General features: G+C 38.4%; 1 protein-coding gene and 1 non-coding gene across 2 annotated transcripts; both read right to left on the reverse strand.

The window, feature by feature from the left end:
* Positions 1-10,141: 10,141 nt before the first annotated feature.
* TRNAI-UAU lies at positions 10,142-10,215 on the reverse strand. The gene has a single exon. It is a non-coding gene; the product is annotated as a tRNA-Ile (tRNA).
* A 725-nt stretch (positions 10,216-10,940) lies between these two features.
* LOC112166389 (zinc transporter 6, chloroplastic) lies at positions 10,941-13,428 on the reverse strand. Its single transcript, XM_024303231.2, has 2 exons — positions 12,525-13,428; positions 10,941-11,605 (listed from the first exon to the last, which is right to left on the reverse strand). Exons 1-2 carry the CDS (start codon positions 13,245-13,247, stop codon positions 11,291-11,293), a joined length of 1,038 nt encoding a protein of 345 aa, XP_024158999.1. The 5' UTR covers positions 13,248-13,428; the 3' UTR covers positions 10,941-11,290.
* Positions 13,429-13,931: the final 503 nt, after the last annotated feature.

Raw genomic sequence — 13,931 nt, forward strand, 5'->3', positions numbered from 1 at the left:
CAATATTTTTATCTTAAATAATCTTATTTCTATATTATAATATTTCTATCAAATTTTTTTATCAGAAATTTTAAGTTTTGATATATAATTTGAGTTCTAAAATTTTTTCTTTTCAATTTCGAAAGGTCCTCACCTAGGATGAAGTTCTAGCTCCGTCACTCGTTGTTACTTTTTAGTGATTTGGAAAACTCTTGTAAAATAGAAAAGTATAGTTGCAACATGTATCGACTCTCAACTCAATCACAAATTTCTTATTATTTTCCAAGGTTTTTTCATGTTTTGATATTAATATTTTGTTTTTGTGCCCCAGTAACCCTTAGTTTATGGCTCCACCACTATCTAGAAACACAATATCATGGTATACGCAGTCGAGCATACCTGATATGGTGAAAATGGGGTCGTTCATCTTTTCTTGTAGATAATAGTGAGGTATCTTGTCAAATAGTTCTATTAGGAAGCAACAATCAATAATCAGCATCTTAACAAAGACTTTTTCATTGAGGTGATCCTATGATTCTGCATAACAATCACGGGCTTCTTTCTCAAGCTTCAATGATTCTGCATCCAATGATTCTGTGACCAAGCTTCCCAAACGTATACCACTCGTTCTTGAGAGGATACAATGCAAATACCATAGTTTCACATTTTCCATGAACTGATATTGTTCGTTGCAGCCTCTGTGTAAGGGTCCGATTGAGACAACATCAAGTCGATATACTTCTCTATTTCACCTTTGCTTCACCTCGGGAACTTTGAATATGCAACATGAATTAGGCAATAATAGTGCTTCAGGGCGAAGCTTTGCTGCAATGGACTTGGTCAATTCCAATTCAATATACCATACTAGTACCTTCTGTTTGGCTCCAAAACCAGTCTGGTTGCAAACAATCTCTTTTGAGCGTGTGCATAGGTGTGCCAGCATCGTGGGGTGCAGTCATCGGAGAATCCCTTGACCTGACTTCTTCTTGAGCGTTGTGGACGAGGAGAGCACCAACCTCGTCACAAGGTTCTTTTATCTGCCTTCTGAAAAAGGACTTCTTGCCTTACAGATAAGGGCTTTGGTTGTGATCTCTTGCGTTCACCAAATCGATACTTAGTGTTGTAGACTAAGCAGAGCAATCACTAAGAAGTTGGGAGAAAGCACAGAGTTTGCAAAAGCGTGACTTTAGCTTCGCTGGGTTGCGAGGGTGTTACCCTTGCTTCGCTGGTTCGCAACTAGGTTGTAGGTAGGTTTGCTCCGGAGAGGCTTTGATAATCGTTGAGATTGATTGATTGAAGAGTTGTTCTTTTTTCGTCCTTGAAACCTGGTATTTATACTCTAGGGGTTCGACTGTTCCTTGCCATAGAAGGATTATTGATTGAAGTTTCCTATTTAATCTCCGCTACCTGATTCCAATAAGGGCTCGTTTTCTTTATGGATCTTGGAATGGGTGAAGCTGTGACCGAAACCCAAGTAGGCCTATTTTTGGGCCGCAGGTATCAGCCCGCTATGCTAAATTCCCTAAAGGGATCTTGCCAAAAATACTTTTGGGCTCAAACACCTTCATCTTCTACAAGAGTCTGAGCAGTAATACCATATCTGCCATGACTATATGTTTCCAACTTTTTACTATGACCTAAGTTGCCTGAAATTAACAGTTAAGTTGCAAAACACTTAATAATCTAACCAACCATGCATAATAAAGACTTGCTTCCTTTGAACCATGATTGAGCAACTAGTCCAGCAAACTTTATCTTCTAGTTTCTCTAGGCCTTTTCTGGTCTTCTAGTAGGGTTTGTCCCAATCTAGTTTAGTTCTTTTTGCCTGAAATTGGATTTGGGGTTGTACACCAATTGAGGTCTCTAGACGACTAGATTTTCTATAAAGGAGAGTTAGGTTGTGAGGGATTGGATTCTTTTATTTTTAGGCCCGAATAAGTGAGCTCATTTTGTTTGCAATGAGGGTTACCGGTCAATTTATTTGGCGGCTTATGTCATCTATGATTTTGGTATGAGACAACAATTGATGTAACGTGCCTTTTGGTCATGGATAAGTAATGAAATTATCTATTCTTTCAAAAAAAAAAAGAGTAAAGACTTGCTGAAATATTGTTAATGCTACTATTATTCTAAATCTAATTCTATAAAAAAATAGACGGTTCATCTTGAAATTTTTAATTGTCCGTTTATTTAATACAATTTGATAATTTACAAAACAAACATGTCACCTTCTGCTTTCCCTTATTAGAGGCAAATCCGTGGCCAGCTAAATTATAATTAATATTATACTCTAAATTTTGTCCATTAAATTTAATAACACTTAACAGCTGAGATTAAAAACAATTCATTAGTTTTTTTTCTTTTTCAATAACTACCATAGATAATATCAAATCAGATAATCATGCATTAATATTTGGGCTCTTGACTAAATGCCGAAATTTGACTTAACAGGAACCCACTTACTCCACCAAAAGATTTGTGTGCCACTATGTACCCTATTTAAAGGTAAAAGACAAGTTTAACCTCTAAATAATTAAGAAATTACATCTCTCTCTCTCTCTCTCTCTCTCTCTCTCTCTCTCTCTCTCTCTCTCTGTGACTACGACTCTGGATCGGAAATTCCAGGTCGTCACAGAGAGGAGGCCGGTTCTATGCTCGACATCACTGTCCCTAAGTCGGTTCAGCGACTTGGCGAAGTCCAAGTTGGACCGGAGTTGGTTAGTTAGGAAGTCGCCACTTTTGTGCTTGACTTTATTGTTGCTGACTCGGTCCGACGAGTCAACTCGGTCTGGATTGGAGAATAGGGTTATGATAAGCAAGGTGTTGATAAGGAACAAGGACAACGACCGCAATCATGTTCATGAGGTTCGCTGGGGCTCTTGCGAAAAGTCTCATTTTAATCCAACCTTTGAGTGGGAGGTTTCACTTGGATGGCGATGAGAGCGCTTGGGTCGAACCCAGTGCTACCATCAGAGAAATTTTTACTAGAATTGCGGAGAAAAGTAACATCCATGGTTTTTCGGCTGCTACTTGCCCTAGTGTTGGTGTTGGTGGTTACTTCAGCGGGGGTGGGTATGGCAACTTAATGAGAAAATATTGTATCACAGCAGATAACATTGTGGATGGAAAAATAGTGGGTGTAAATGATGCTACTCTTGATAGGCAGTCAATGGGAGAAGACCTATTTTGGGCCATTAGAGGAGGTGCTACGGGAAGCTTTAGTGTCATTTTATCATGGAAGATCAAATTAGTCCGATTTCCCAAAAAGGAAAGGAAAAAAAAAAACTACGTACCAAATGTTTTATTCCATAATGAAATATTTATTAGGGGCAATAAAAATACTAAGTTTTGAATTGATGTGATATTCTTGTCTTTTTCCTGAATCAAAGTTTTATTTTTCTAATTTTAAAGAAATTAGTTTCCTTTCCCTGCAATGAACTTTTATTAACCCAATAAACTTTTATTAACCCCTAATAAAATATTTTAAATTGATGTAATATCCTCATCTTCTTCCTCAATCAAAGTTTATTTGTCTAATTTTACGGAAATTAGTATCTCTTTCCCCCAATGAACTTTTATTTCCCCCAATAAAACCAAATAAACTTTGGGGCAATAAAAGTCTCCGGTGACCTATGAGATCTCTGATGACTTCTTTAAGGAACTCTGGCGAGGTTTCCGGAGAAATCCGACGACTAGTGACAGGATTCTGGCGACTTGCGACCAGATTCCGGCGAAGTTTCGGATGACCTCTCTCTCTCTTTAAGTGACAAAGGGAGAGAGGGCAAAATTGTACTAAAAAAAAAAAAAAAAAAAATAAAAAAAAAATTGAGTATTAGGGAAAAAAGTATGAAAGAAATGGTACCTGAGTTTCCAAGACCAGTGTTTAGAGGAAGTTCCACATGAGAATTGGTCTTCTAAGTACCACTAATTAATAGAGGGACGATGAAAGAAACGAGAATAAAACAAAAATGAAGAAGCATGTTGCTCTTTTAGGTGAATGTGATTGCTATAAATAGAAGGGAAAAGGGTACAAAGAGTGCTGCCATATTTATAACACTTCTCTAACATAAAAAGAGAATATTACATTTTAATGTGCACAAGCAAAGCACAAACATATTTTCTCTTTTCCTTTTCTTTTCTTTGGATTTTATTAAATATCAGATTGATTGAGAGAATGATACAAAAACATGAATTGTTTGTCCTAACTAGCACTTTATTGAGACTTAGGGGGGTGTATTCATTTAAGAGTCTACAAGATTTTTTTGTATTTTGAAAGTCTGGGTATTCCAGTAAGATTTTTTTTTTTAAAATCTTGATGTATTCAATTAAGATTTAAAATTATCCATTCAAATATGCAGATATTCAAAAGTATATGGATTTTTAAGGATTTCATTAAATGCTGGATTTTGGACGATTTTATAATGCTTTTTATACATATCAAAACTCAGAAACAATCCAACCACTTTCCAAGAGATTTTGGTGGATTCTTTCTCACTCAAAAAATGAAGAAGCTCTTCACCAAAAAAGAAAAGAAGAAGAAGAAGAAGCAGCTCTCAATAGGTGACACACATCCATTTTGTCTTAGACCTAGGGCTGGCATTTTCAACCGAGACAAACCAACCAACCGAATCCGAGCCGAACCAAAGAAGTTAGTAACCGACACTGTCGGTAACCGAACTCTTGGTACGGTACAACCGTACCGACTCCACATACACGGTACTGTAATGGTTTTTGTATATACATGGTATACCGTACCAACCGAACTCATATACAATTAATTAATTACTCATATTTTTTAATTTTTTATTCTTCTCACTTATTCTTTTCTTTTCTCTTTCTTCTTTCTTCTAGTTTTTTATTCTTTCTCTCCTTCTTCCTAGACGGTCACTTCTTCTCTCTCCTCTTTCTTCTAGTTTTTTATTCTTCTCTCTTCTTCTTTTTGGACCCCCTCTTATTCTTCTCTCTTCCCTTTCCTCTTTCTTCTAATTTTTATTTTTCTCTCTTCTCTTTCTTCTTCTTCTTCTTCTTCTTCTTTCTGGAGACACTCTTCTTCTTCTCTCTTTCTCGTTCTTCTTTCTTTTTTTCTTCTTTCTTCTTTCTTCTGTCTGGACTCTCTCTCTCTCTCTCTCTCTCTCTCTCTCTCTCTCTCCCTCTCTCTCTCTCTCTCTCTCCCTCTCTCTCCCCGGCACGGGCCCTCTATTCTCAGCCTCTTTCCGGCCATGATGGGATTTCAGTACCTCTGGTTAAATTGAACTTCCACTCTTCCAGCTCTCTGGCTCTCCCATGACTCTGGGTTTCTGGGTTCAGTAGCAAAAGTGGTAAGTCAAATTTCTGGGTTTTGGATTCGGTGATTCTTCAAGCTCGATTTCTGGGTTTTGGATTCAGTGATTCTTCAACTCTTCACTCTTGTAAGAAACTCGGTTGGAGGACCAACCAACCGATACCAACCGAGCTTCTCGGTATACCGATATGTTGGTATACCGACTTCTGTGGCCGGTAATGGGAGAAGATTTTGATAAGCTCATAAATGTACGTGATTTTGTATTGATTTCTTCATGTTTTCTTAGCTAGTTTTCCATCTATTTGAGTCATTTACTTTATTTTTATGTTTTGTAGGTGTTATGGAGCAAAGTAGAGGAAAGGAAGCTAAATCAGTAAATCTACGTGTGCAGATCAGTCAACTTCGACATGAAACTGAAAGCAGTTCAGAATGAACTAGACAGTGAGCTTTATATGCTTGGAAAGCCTTGGATGTCTAGGTTCTAGAACTTTTAACGGTTCATTCATATCATTTTTCTACAAGAAGTTATGGTCGATTTAGTACAGCAAGGTCGGGCAGTCCGAGAATCTGACACTTTGACGGAAATCCATGATTTGAGGCCCGAATTCCTTGTAGAAGCCCACCGACGAGTATTAACTGAATATCTCTATTCATTAGAGATATATGACATATTTTTATGGGTGAAAATTATTAGGAATCTTAGAGGAGAAGCTACTTGAAACCTAAAAGGAAAAGAAGTGAAAATCTCTTGGAGTTAAGCAAAAAAGAAGGGACGTCTACTAGGACGTACGTTTGGCCGCACAAGAGTAAAGAAGAACGGCATCCTTTCTGCCATCGTGCAGCAGCCATCTCTTCCTCTTCCTTCTTCTAGTTTTTGTTTTGTTCACGACTATGTCTATCTAAATACTTTTGTAGCTAGGGGCGATTTCAAAGCTCCAAACATGTTCAATTCATATTGATGACAATTCAGTTTTTGGTTTTCTATATTATCAATTGAGTGTTTGTTTCACCGTGTCTACAAGATGAATCTTTGCTTGTTTGATTAGGTGCGCAACTAAATGAATAGTTTAGGGTTCTAATGCTAGGAGTAACACTAGATTCGTATATGTCGTGTGTTGATTCCAATTGAGTAGCAAAATGTTTTCTTGAATTACATGTGACTCAAACCCTAGGTTTAGCAAGACTACCAATGTACTTGTGACCCTAGATTTATTCAAACCCTTTTATTGCTTAATGATTTTGATATGTTAAACTTAGCGAGCTTGTGTCTAGGTTGCATAATCGGAAATAGATTAAGTGGTGAGCTTGTATTCACTTAACGAGGAACTAAGAAAGGGTAATGGGTTAATTCGAGCTTGTGAGTTAACTTCGGGTAAATTCAATTGAGAATTAAGATTCCATAACTGAGATTTGATATGATTGAGTGTGTTTGGTGGTGGAGAATGACTCCTTAGCTTTGTATCTGTCAATAGTTTAAAGTTATCAAATCTGTTTCTGCTTCATTATATTTCTGTGTTCAGTTTTACGTGAATTATTTCATATAACAAATCAACTCCGATTGTTCTGAAATTTTGTATGTGTGTTATTAAATGTGTCGTTAGTGTTCTGTAAAATTTACAGAAAATTACATGGAGTCTAGGTTAGTTAAATAATTTATTTTCGTTAACTGTTCAGTAGCATGGTTTAGAGTAGTTTGTGACATTTGTTTAGCAGTTTAGGAACAATCTTCAGCGGGTAATGACCCTTGCTTGATCACTATATTACCAACGATGATATTTGAGTGCAAGGTTTAAGTTGTGCATCTTTTAAGACGTACCAGATTTTGTGTACCAAACTAGTCCGGTACGGTAACTGGTTTTGGACTTGCAGCTCCGGTACCGAACCGAACCCAGCCCTACTTAGACCTATCTTCCCACTATCTTCCTTTGCCTCTGCCTCTGCTCTCATCTAAGAATTTTTTTTATTTTTATCACTATAGCTCTAGAAGCCTTAATCCTTCTAGCTAATTAAGCTCACTTTCAATGGTATTGTTAAGATGATACGTACACACATGTTTCTTTTTTTTGAATCAAAACCTGAAGTCGGGTGCTGATATATATACATATATTAATCTTAAACCAAAATAGGCCGTTACATACACACATGTTTCTTTTGTAAATTAGATATGAAATAAATTATGTCATTTGTTTACTACTTTATTTTTTGTGTAACATTTTGGTTGATTAGTTTTCTCTAATTATTATTCATATATCATTATACACAACATAAAAATGGTAGATTGTCATATATATAAAATACTTTTATGTCACTGATATAGCATTATAGTTGGATCCATATATCCATTACTTTTAGAGAAGAAGAAGAAAAATTAACCTAACAAAAACATCATAAGAACTAGTAAAATCTAAACAAATAATTGTAAATCAATCCATTAGAATCAATCAGAGTCCATATAGAATTTAAACAATCCGTAGATTAAGTAAATCCATGGATTATAAAAACTCAACAAAATCTTTTAAAATCTGAATTGAATACACCCCCCTTAAATAATACAAAGTAACATCAATCCAAAGAATATTCACACAATTAAATACTGCAAAGAAATAAAGGTAACATGTCATTAGGTACCGATACCTGTAGACATCCCATACAAATGACTTAATTGCGCGTTATACCAATAAAAATTTGAAAATGCAACATAATAGAGACCCCACGTGTGTGTGTATATATATATATAAATTATTTTTTTTTGGCGATGGAATGATTTTTATTCAACAATAACTACATTACAAGTAAAAGACCCAAAACGGGCCCAAAGAAACAAACTCAACAAACAAATACTAACAAACCCAAACAGCCTTACAAACTTCAACCATGATGCTGATCTTTCAGGAGAGGGATGACGTAGTGACGTCGCCTCCACCGGCCAGGCACCAGCCAAACCCAGTGGTGACACAGAAACGTCACCAGATCGGCCGACAAACAGTTGGAGTCCAACCAAAACAATCCCTTACAAGAACAGCAGAACAGAATCCATCCAAAAATCTCCATAACCCAAATCTCTAAACCATACAAAACATCCTCAGATACGAACACAGGAACCAAAACAGAAGAAAAAAAGAAACGATCCGCAAATGGATCAAAGGGACAGATAGCCAAAGACCGTGCAGACCCTTGATGCACTATCATATTCATCGGATTTACGTGCAGTAACGGGAAAACCTCCATTTAAAGAGACAAGCCAAATGACGCCAACATCGGAAAATAAAAGTTTTCAATACCTACCTTGTCGAAAAATGAACTTCAAGGACAAAAATACTCAAAATAGGGTGCTACAAGCTATCTATAGGCATTAGGGCAAAAAACCGCAAACTTGAACCGGCCCGTCAAAACCCGACCCGAACGGGCAGAGCCCATTTTTTTTTTAACCAAACGGTTCGGGCCTGGGCCTTGACCTTCAAACAAACGGTTCGGGCCGGGTCTTGTTTTTTAAAACTGTCAAAGCCCGTCAGGCCCGGATCACTTAGAATAGACATGTGCCCCCTATCTTATTGGTCATATGATAAGGCTCAAAACCCTTATCATAGGGTCGACCTCATTGAATCCGTGTCTTCAGCTCCAGAATACCCAAAACCCACGAGATTGGGGTCATTCGTCACGATCAACCCTAATTCAGCCGCCTCCTTCTTTCTTCTTCTCCTCTATGTCAATCTACTACAGGCTTCTCTATGCCTCCACCAAATCTGACTTCCGGCAATTCTCTCCACGTATTCATGTGCTCTTGCTTCCAGAACGATCGAGTCATCGAGGTCTAGGCGAGCTAAATGATCTGAACTGGTTGCTGCTGCTAAACGATTAGCCGGTTGCAAAATCGCCGCTAAAGATCTCGATAGCGTCGAACTGGTGGCTTTGGAAAAAGGAGGTGTTATTGATTAATTGAGAAAGAAGAGATCCCGTTCCCACTTCGAACTTCTCGTCCCCCACTTCATCTTCTCTCCCTTCCTCCTCTGCTTTTAAGTTCTTATGCTATTGTTTTTGAGTAGTCCAAGTGTCAAACATATTGAAAATTATTAGAAAGCTATATATGCAGTAGTACCTTAATACCTTTTAATATCAATCTGGAGTGGTTTCAGGCTTCCTTCAAGCTATATATTGAAGATGTATACAGTAGTACCTTTTAATACCAATCTCGATTGATTTCAGCCACATTTGATTAGTTTATGGTGTTGAAGCATCTGATTACAACTTTTTATATTTGGAGAAATGATTTATTCCTTCGTACATGATTAGAACAACGACTGCTTCCAACATTTATTCATTTTCAATTTTCAATTTCAGTTGTAAATTTTGCTTGCAGCTCTTCATGTTTGCTTGAAATCTGGGTTTATATATAGAAAATAGAAAACAGGTATTTGGGCCCGAAAGCCCGGAAGCCCGGAAGCCCGGCCCGAACTAAAACGGACCGGTCCCTGTTAGTTGCAAAATGGGCTTTGGGCCCGAACCGTAAGAAACGGGCCAGTCCCGGGTCCAGCAAAATTTTAGTTGGACTCGGTCCGTGCCCAGCCGGCCAGCCCTTAGGCATCACACTCGGAACAAGGACCTCTTACAAATAAGAATTACATTTTCCAATTTTTTTTCTTTTTAACAATCCATAAAATATTAAGGGTAGTACTGTATGTTTGAGAGTTTTGTTAGTATCTGATACCGAAAAACTATGTTTCTTACTTGGGTTATTTCAGCTGGCCCAAAAAACTCGTTAAGATTGGGTATATTGGGCCTTTGTCCAATGTTAGGAACTGCCTCTTGTTTTTAGTTGGGTTATTTCAACGCCCCAAAAATTAATCAGAAAAAGTTTTTTAAAAAAATAATTTAATTTCAATCTGGTCCCGGCGGGGCTCGAACCCGCGACCTTCGGCTCATAAGACCAACGCTCTAACCAACTGAGCTACGGGACCTGTTTGATGTTAAACTGATAATTATTTACTATAAATCGATTTTCTTTCTTAGAATGCACAAGGAGCCAAAGAGCTCAACTAGGGCCCAAGACAAGTAATAATGCACATGAAAAGTACTGCAATCTTTCTATATAACTGAGATTTAAAACATGATAATGCTTGTCTCTAAGTGACTGATATGCACATCTAGTTGCTTAGCCAAAAGCAGTACAATAAAGAAAAGAAACGACACTGATTATCAATTCAGATCTCCACTGAGAAAACAGATATTGAATCTATCTGTTTTGGCTGCTGATGTAGTTGCAGGTCTTTTGTTAAAGTAGTGCTCTGGCTAATTGGGGATGACAAGGAATTGCAGAAACTAGAAGAGTGATCGATCTATAGTGCATGGCTAAAGTTAAAGATAAGAGCTCGTGGACCAATTTGGTTGCCTAAATATTTGAAGATATTAAGACAACTATAGTGCGTGAAGCAACAATAATGGTTTTATTAATTTAGACTGCTGTACGTCTCTATTAGTGCAATACACTATAGCTAAGTTACTTTCATTAACCCATTTGTGGTTTGGCCGACGTCCCGCTCACCTACTTCATCAGTCGGTGATCAGAAAATTTTTGGTCATCTAGTGTCCAATGAATACCACTATCATAGTTTGGTACAGGCATATTGATAAATGATAAATGAAAATAGCGGATATGATCAACCCATAGTTTCAGCAGGAGAAGAAGGAAGATTCATCAAATAGGAAAACAAAGCTTACAATGATACATTGAAACTCTTTGTACTATATTTACTCCCCACTTATCACATATCCCATAGAAGCGCATGTCTAGGATTCATGGTTTTAAGATGAGCAAATAGCAGCTCTGATCCTAAACCCTAAATTATAGAGATGCTATTGATCGGCACGATTTCGGTTACCAAGATCCAACACAGGCTACAATGCCAACAACGTGCTAGCTAGTACCTACTTACTAACGATTTCAGAATATACATTTCACATTTCACAACATTGCCAGACAACCCATACCAATTCTACCCTGAAGTTTATTAGAAAAACAATGAGAATCCTCTTCTAGGCCCAAAGGGCAAGGATGGACATGGAGATGGAGCCAAGAACAAGAGCAGTGAATGAAGTTTTCCTCAACCATGAATTAGAGCTCATCATCTTGTTGTGGAAGAAATCAAGAGCTATGAGATCCACAAGAGCCATGTAAATGAGGATACCTGAAGAGAAAGACCCCAACAACCCCTCCAAGATTAAGGCATTAGTGCTACTATCGTCGTAACCTGTCACCGAGAATAAGATCATCCCCAACACTATCCCCATTGGGGTCGTCACTGCAAACATGAAGCACATGTAGGCCGTTGTTCCAAAGGTAAACCCTGCCTGCAATACATATATATAAGCAAAAAATTACTCTTTCACGAATACGTTCTTTACTCCTCTATTATTTTTAGGGTGATTTTTGCAATTTTTAGGCTTCGAGCTACTACTTTATGCACCTTTTGGATGCATCATGCAACAGTTTATCTTTTCGTTAGTGCTTGTCCTTTGTAATAAGCAAAAGTTGGATCAACTTTTTTTGGCAAAAATTTTCATTTTCACTAAGAACACGATTCCCACTAATCACACTACTCAAGCAGCAAAACATTTTCTTCACCACCTGGATCAAGAAAACATGGGGCAAAAGAGAAACGGCCCAAATCGGAAAAGTAAAATGCGGCACCATTACATTTTTTGTCCCAGTGTTTTGATCACATTGTAGTCGTTACGCTTCTAGTGTTCCAATTACATTTGGAACTATTTTGTAACAATAGAAACAAATATACATATCACCGATGAGCCAATTTGTTGTCCTTTTGAAAGCGGAACAGATGCCGAAGTTAAACGAAATGGAAACTTAAGTCCGATTTTTAGTACGAAGAAACAAAAGTTACGAAGATTAGACTCAAAATTGCAAAATTCAAAACCTATATACACAAAAGAATCTAAGAAAATGCCATTGATCAAATGTGTAATGTTACACTTACTAAGTTTGTTAATCAAATTTCATTCACCTTCATCCTAATTTGTTGTACGAGCTAAAACCCGTGATTTAGTTAGTAAACAAATATCGTGAGCAAGTTCATTATGACTGTACTAATCAATAAAAGATTTTGATATGCTGACATAACGTGAATGAATTAATCGATTGTTAAAAACTTACTTAAAATAAAGGAATCTAATTTGTATAGGTAACGAAAAAAGAAATCAAAAGAAATAAGAGTAAGAGATTTCATCTAATTAATTAAATCGTTTAATTTACCTGAGCAATGCAGCCGCCGAGGCCCATCCCCTCGAAAATCTGATGAAACGCAAGCGCAGCCACCAATGGCCGAATGGTGCACTGGTTCTGAGACATCCCCATCGTCACTCCTATAATCACCGAGTGAAATATTATCCCTATCTCCAACACCTGCGACACCAATCTCTGCTTCAGCCGAATGATCATCTCCTCATGGCTATGGCTATCACCACCGCCACTATCGCTAACTGCACCCTCCACGGACTCAACTTTCAACTCGATCGGCGACGACTTCTTGGTCCCTAGCTCCTCCTGTGTGCTCACCGAAAGGACCTCGTATTGGCCGTGGGCGTGGGTGCTGTGGCTCTCCATGTGGGCGCTGGCGGTGAGGTCGACGAGGAGGGCGGCGATGGCGCCGATCATGGTGATGAGGCCGGAGAAGGGGTAGTCCTTCCAGGGATGGCGGGAGGCCACGTGGCAGTCGGCTAGGGCGGCGAAGGCATCGGGGAGGACGTGGACGAGGGAAGTGGAGAGGATGACGCCGGCGGCGAAGCACTTGATTATGAGAGTAGCGCGGTCGTAGGCGGGCTTGCCTTGGAAGTGACGGGCGAGGAGGACAGGGGAGGTGATGCCGACGACGCTGGTGATGAAGATGACGGCGATGGAGATGAGCTTCAGCTGCGCGGCCGCATGGCCGTCGCGGCAAGCGAGGGTTCGGGCCGTGTCGGCACCGCACGCGGCCATGGGGTGTGTAAGGTCAGGTCAAGTCGACGGATACTGTTTGAAGTTAGGGAGAGAGAGTTTGTTTTGGTTTTTGACTTTGTGGACTTCTTGTGTTGTGTTACGAGGGAAAGAAGTTGAGAGAGGAAGGGAAGGGTGGAGAAAATTGAGTGGTGTGGAGTGCACCGATGGGAAGAAGAGTCTCTTCCCGGAGTTTTAATAGACTGGGCCAGAGAAAGTTACTTGTCGCAAACTTGGAAGTCATATATTTGTAGACACAACAAAATTAATAAAATTAGAAAATTTCAGAAATTACATGTGAATTCTATGTCATTGAACTAGAGCAGTCAACAAAAGTGATGTGCGTCAAACGATGTAAACCTTTGGCGTAAGTCTAACAAAGTGAGTATTGATTATCGTTAATTGATTCTAAACTAAATATTAGATTAGACCAATTGAACGGGCCAATTGAATATGATTATAGAGCAATTCAAATTGAATTGTGATTAAGTCAATAAATTGGCTTTACTCCATAAATCAGTAAGGTTTGAATTTCGTGGAAACGTTCGTCAATCCACTTAAAGCCAAATCAAGACCCAAATGAATGCTCGGGAGTTACAAAATATGGGGAGTTGTTCACAAACTTTATAAATACCCTAGTTCAAGTCAGAAGAAGGAACTTTTGGACATTCTAGGAAAAAACGACAA

The sequence above is a fragment of the Rosa chinensis genome, chromosome 5 (genome assembly GCF_002994745.2).
Source record: "Rosa chinensis cultivar Old Blush chromosome 5, RchiOBHm-V2, whole genome shotgun sequence".
Taxonomy (NCBI): domain Eukaryota; kingdom Viridiplantae; phylum Streptophyta; class Magnoliopsida; order Rosales; family Rosaceae; genus Rosa; species Rosa chinensis.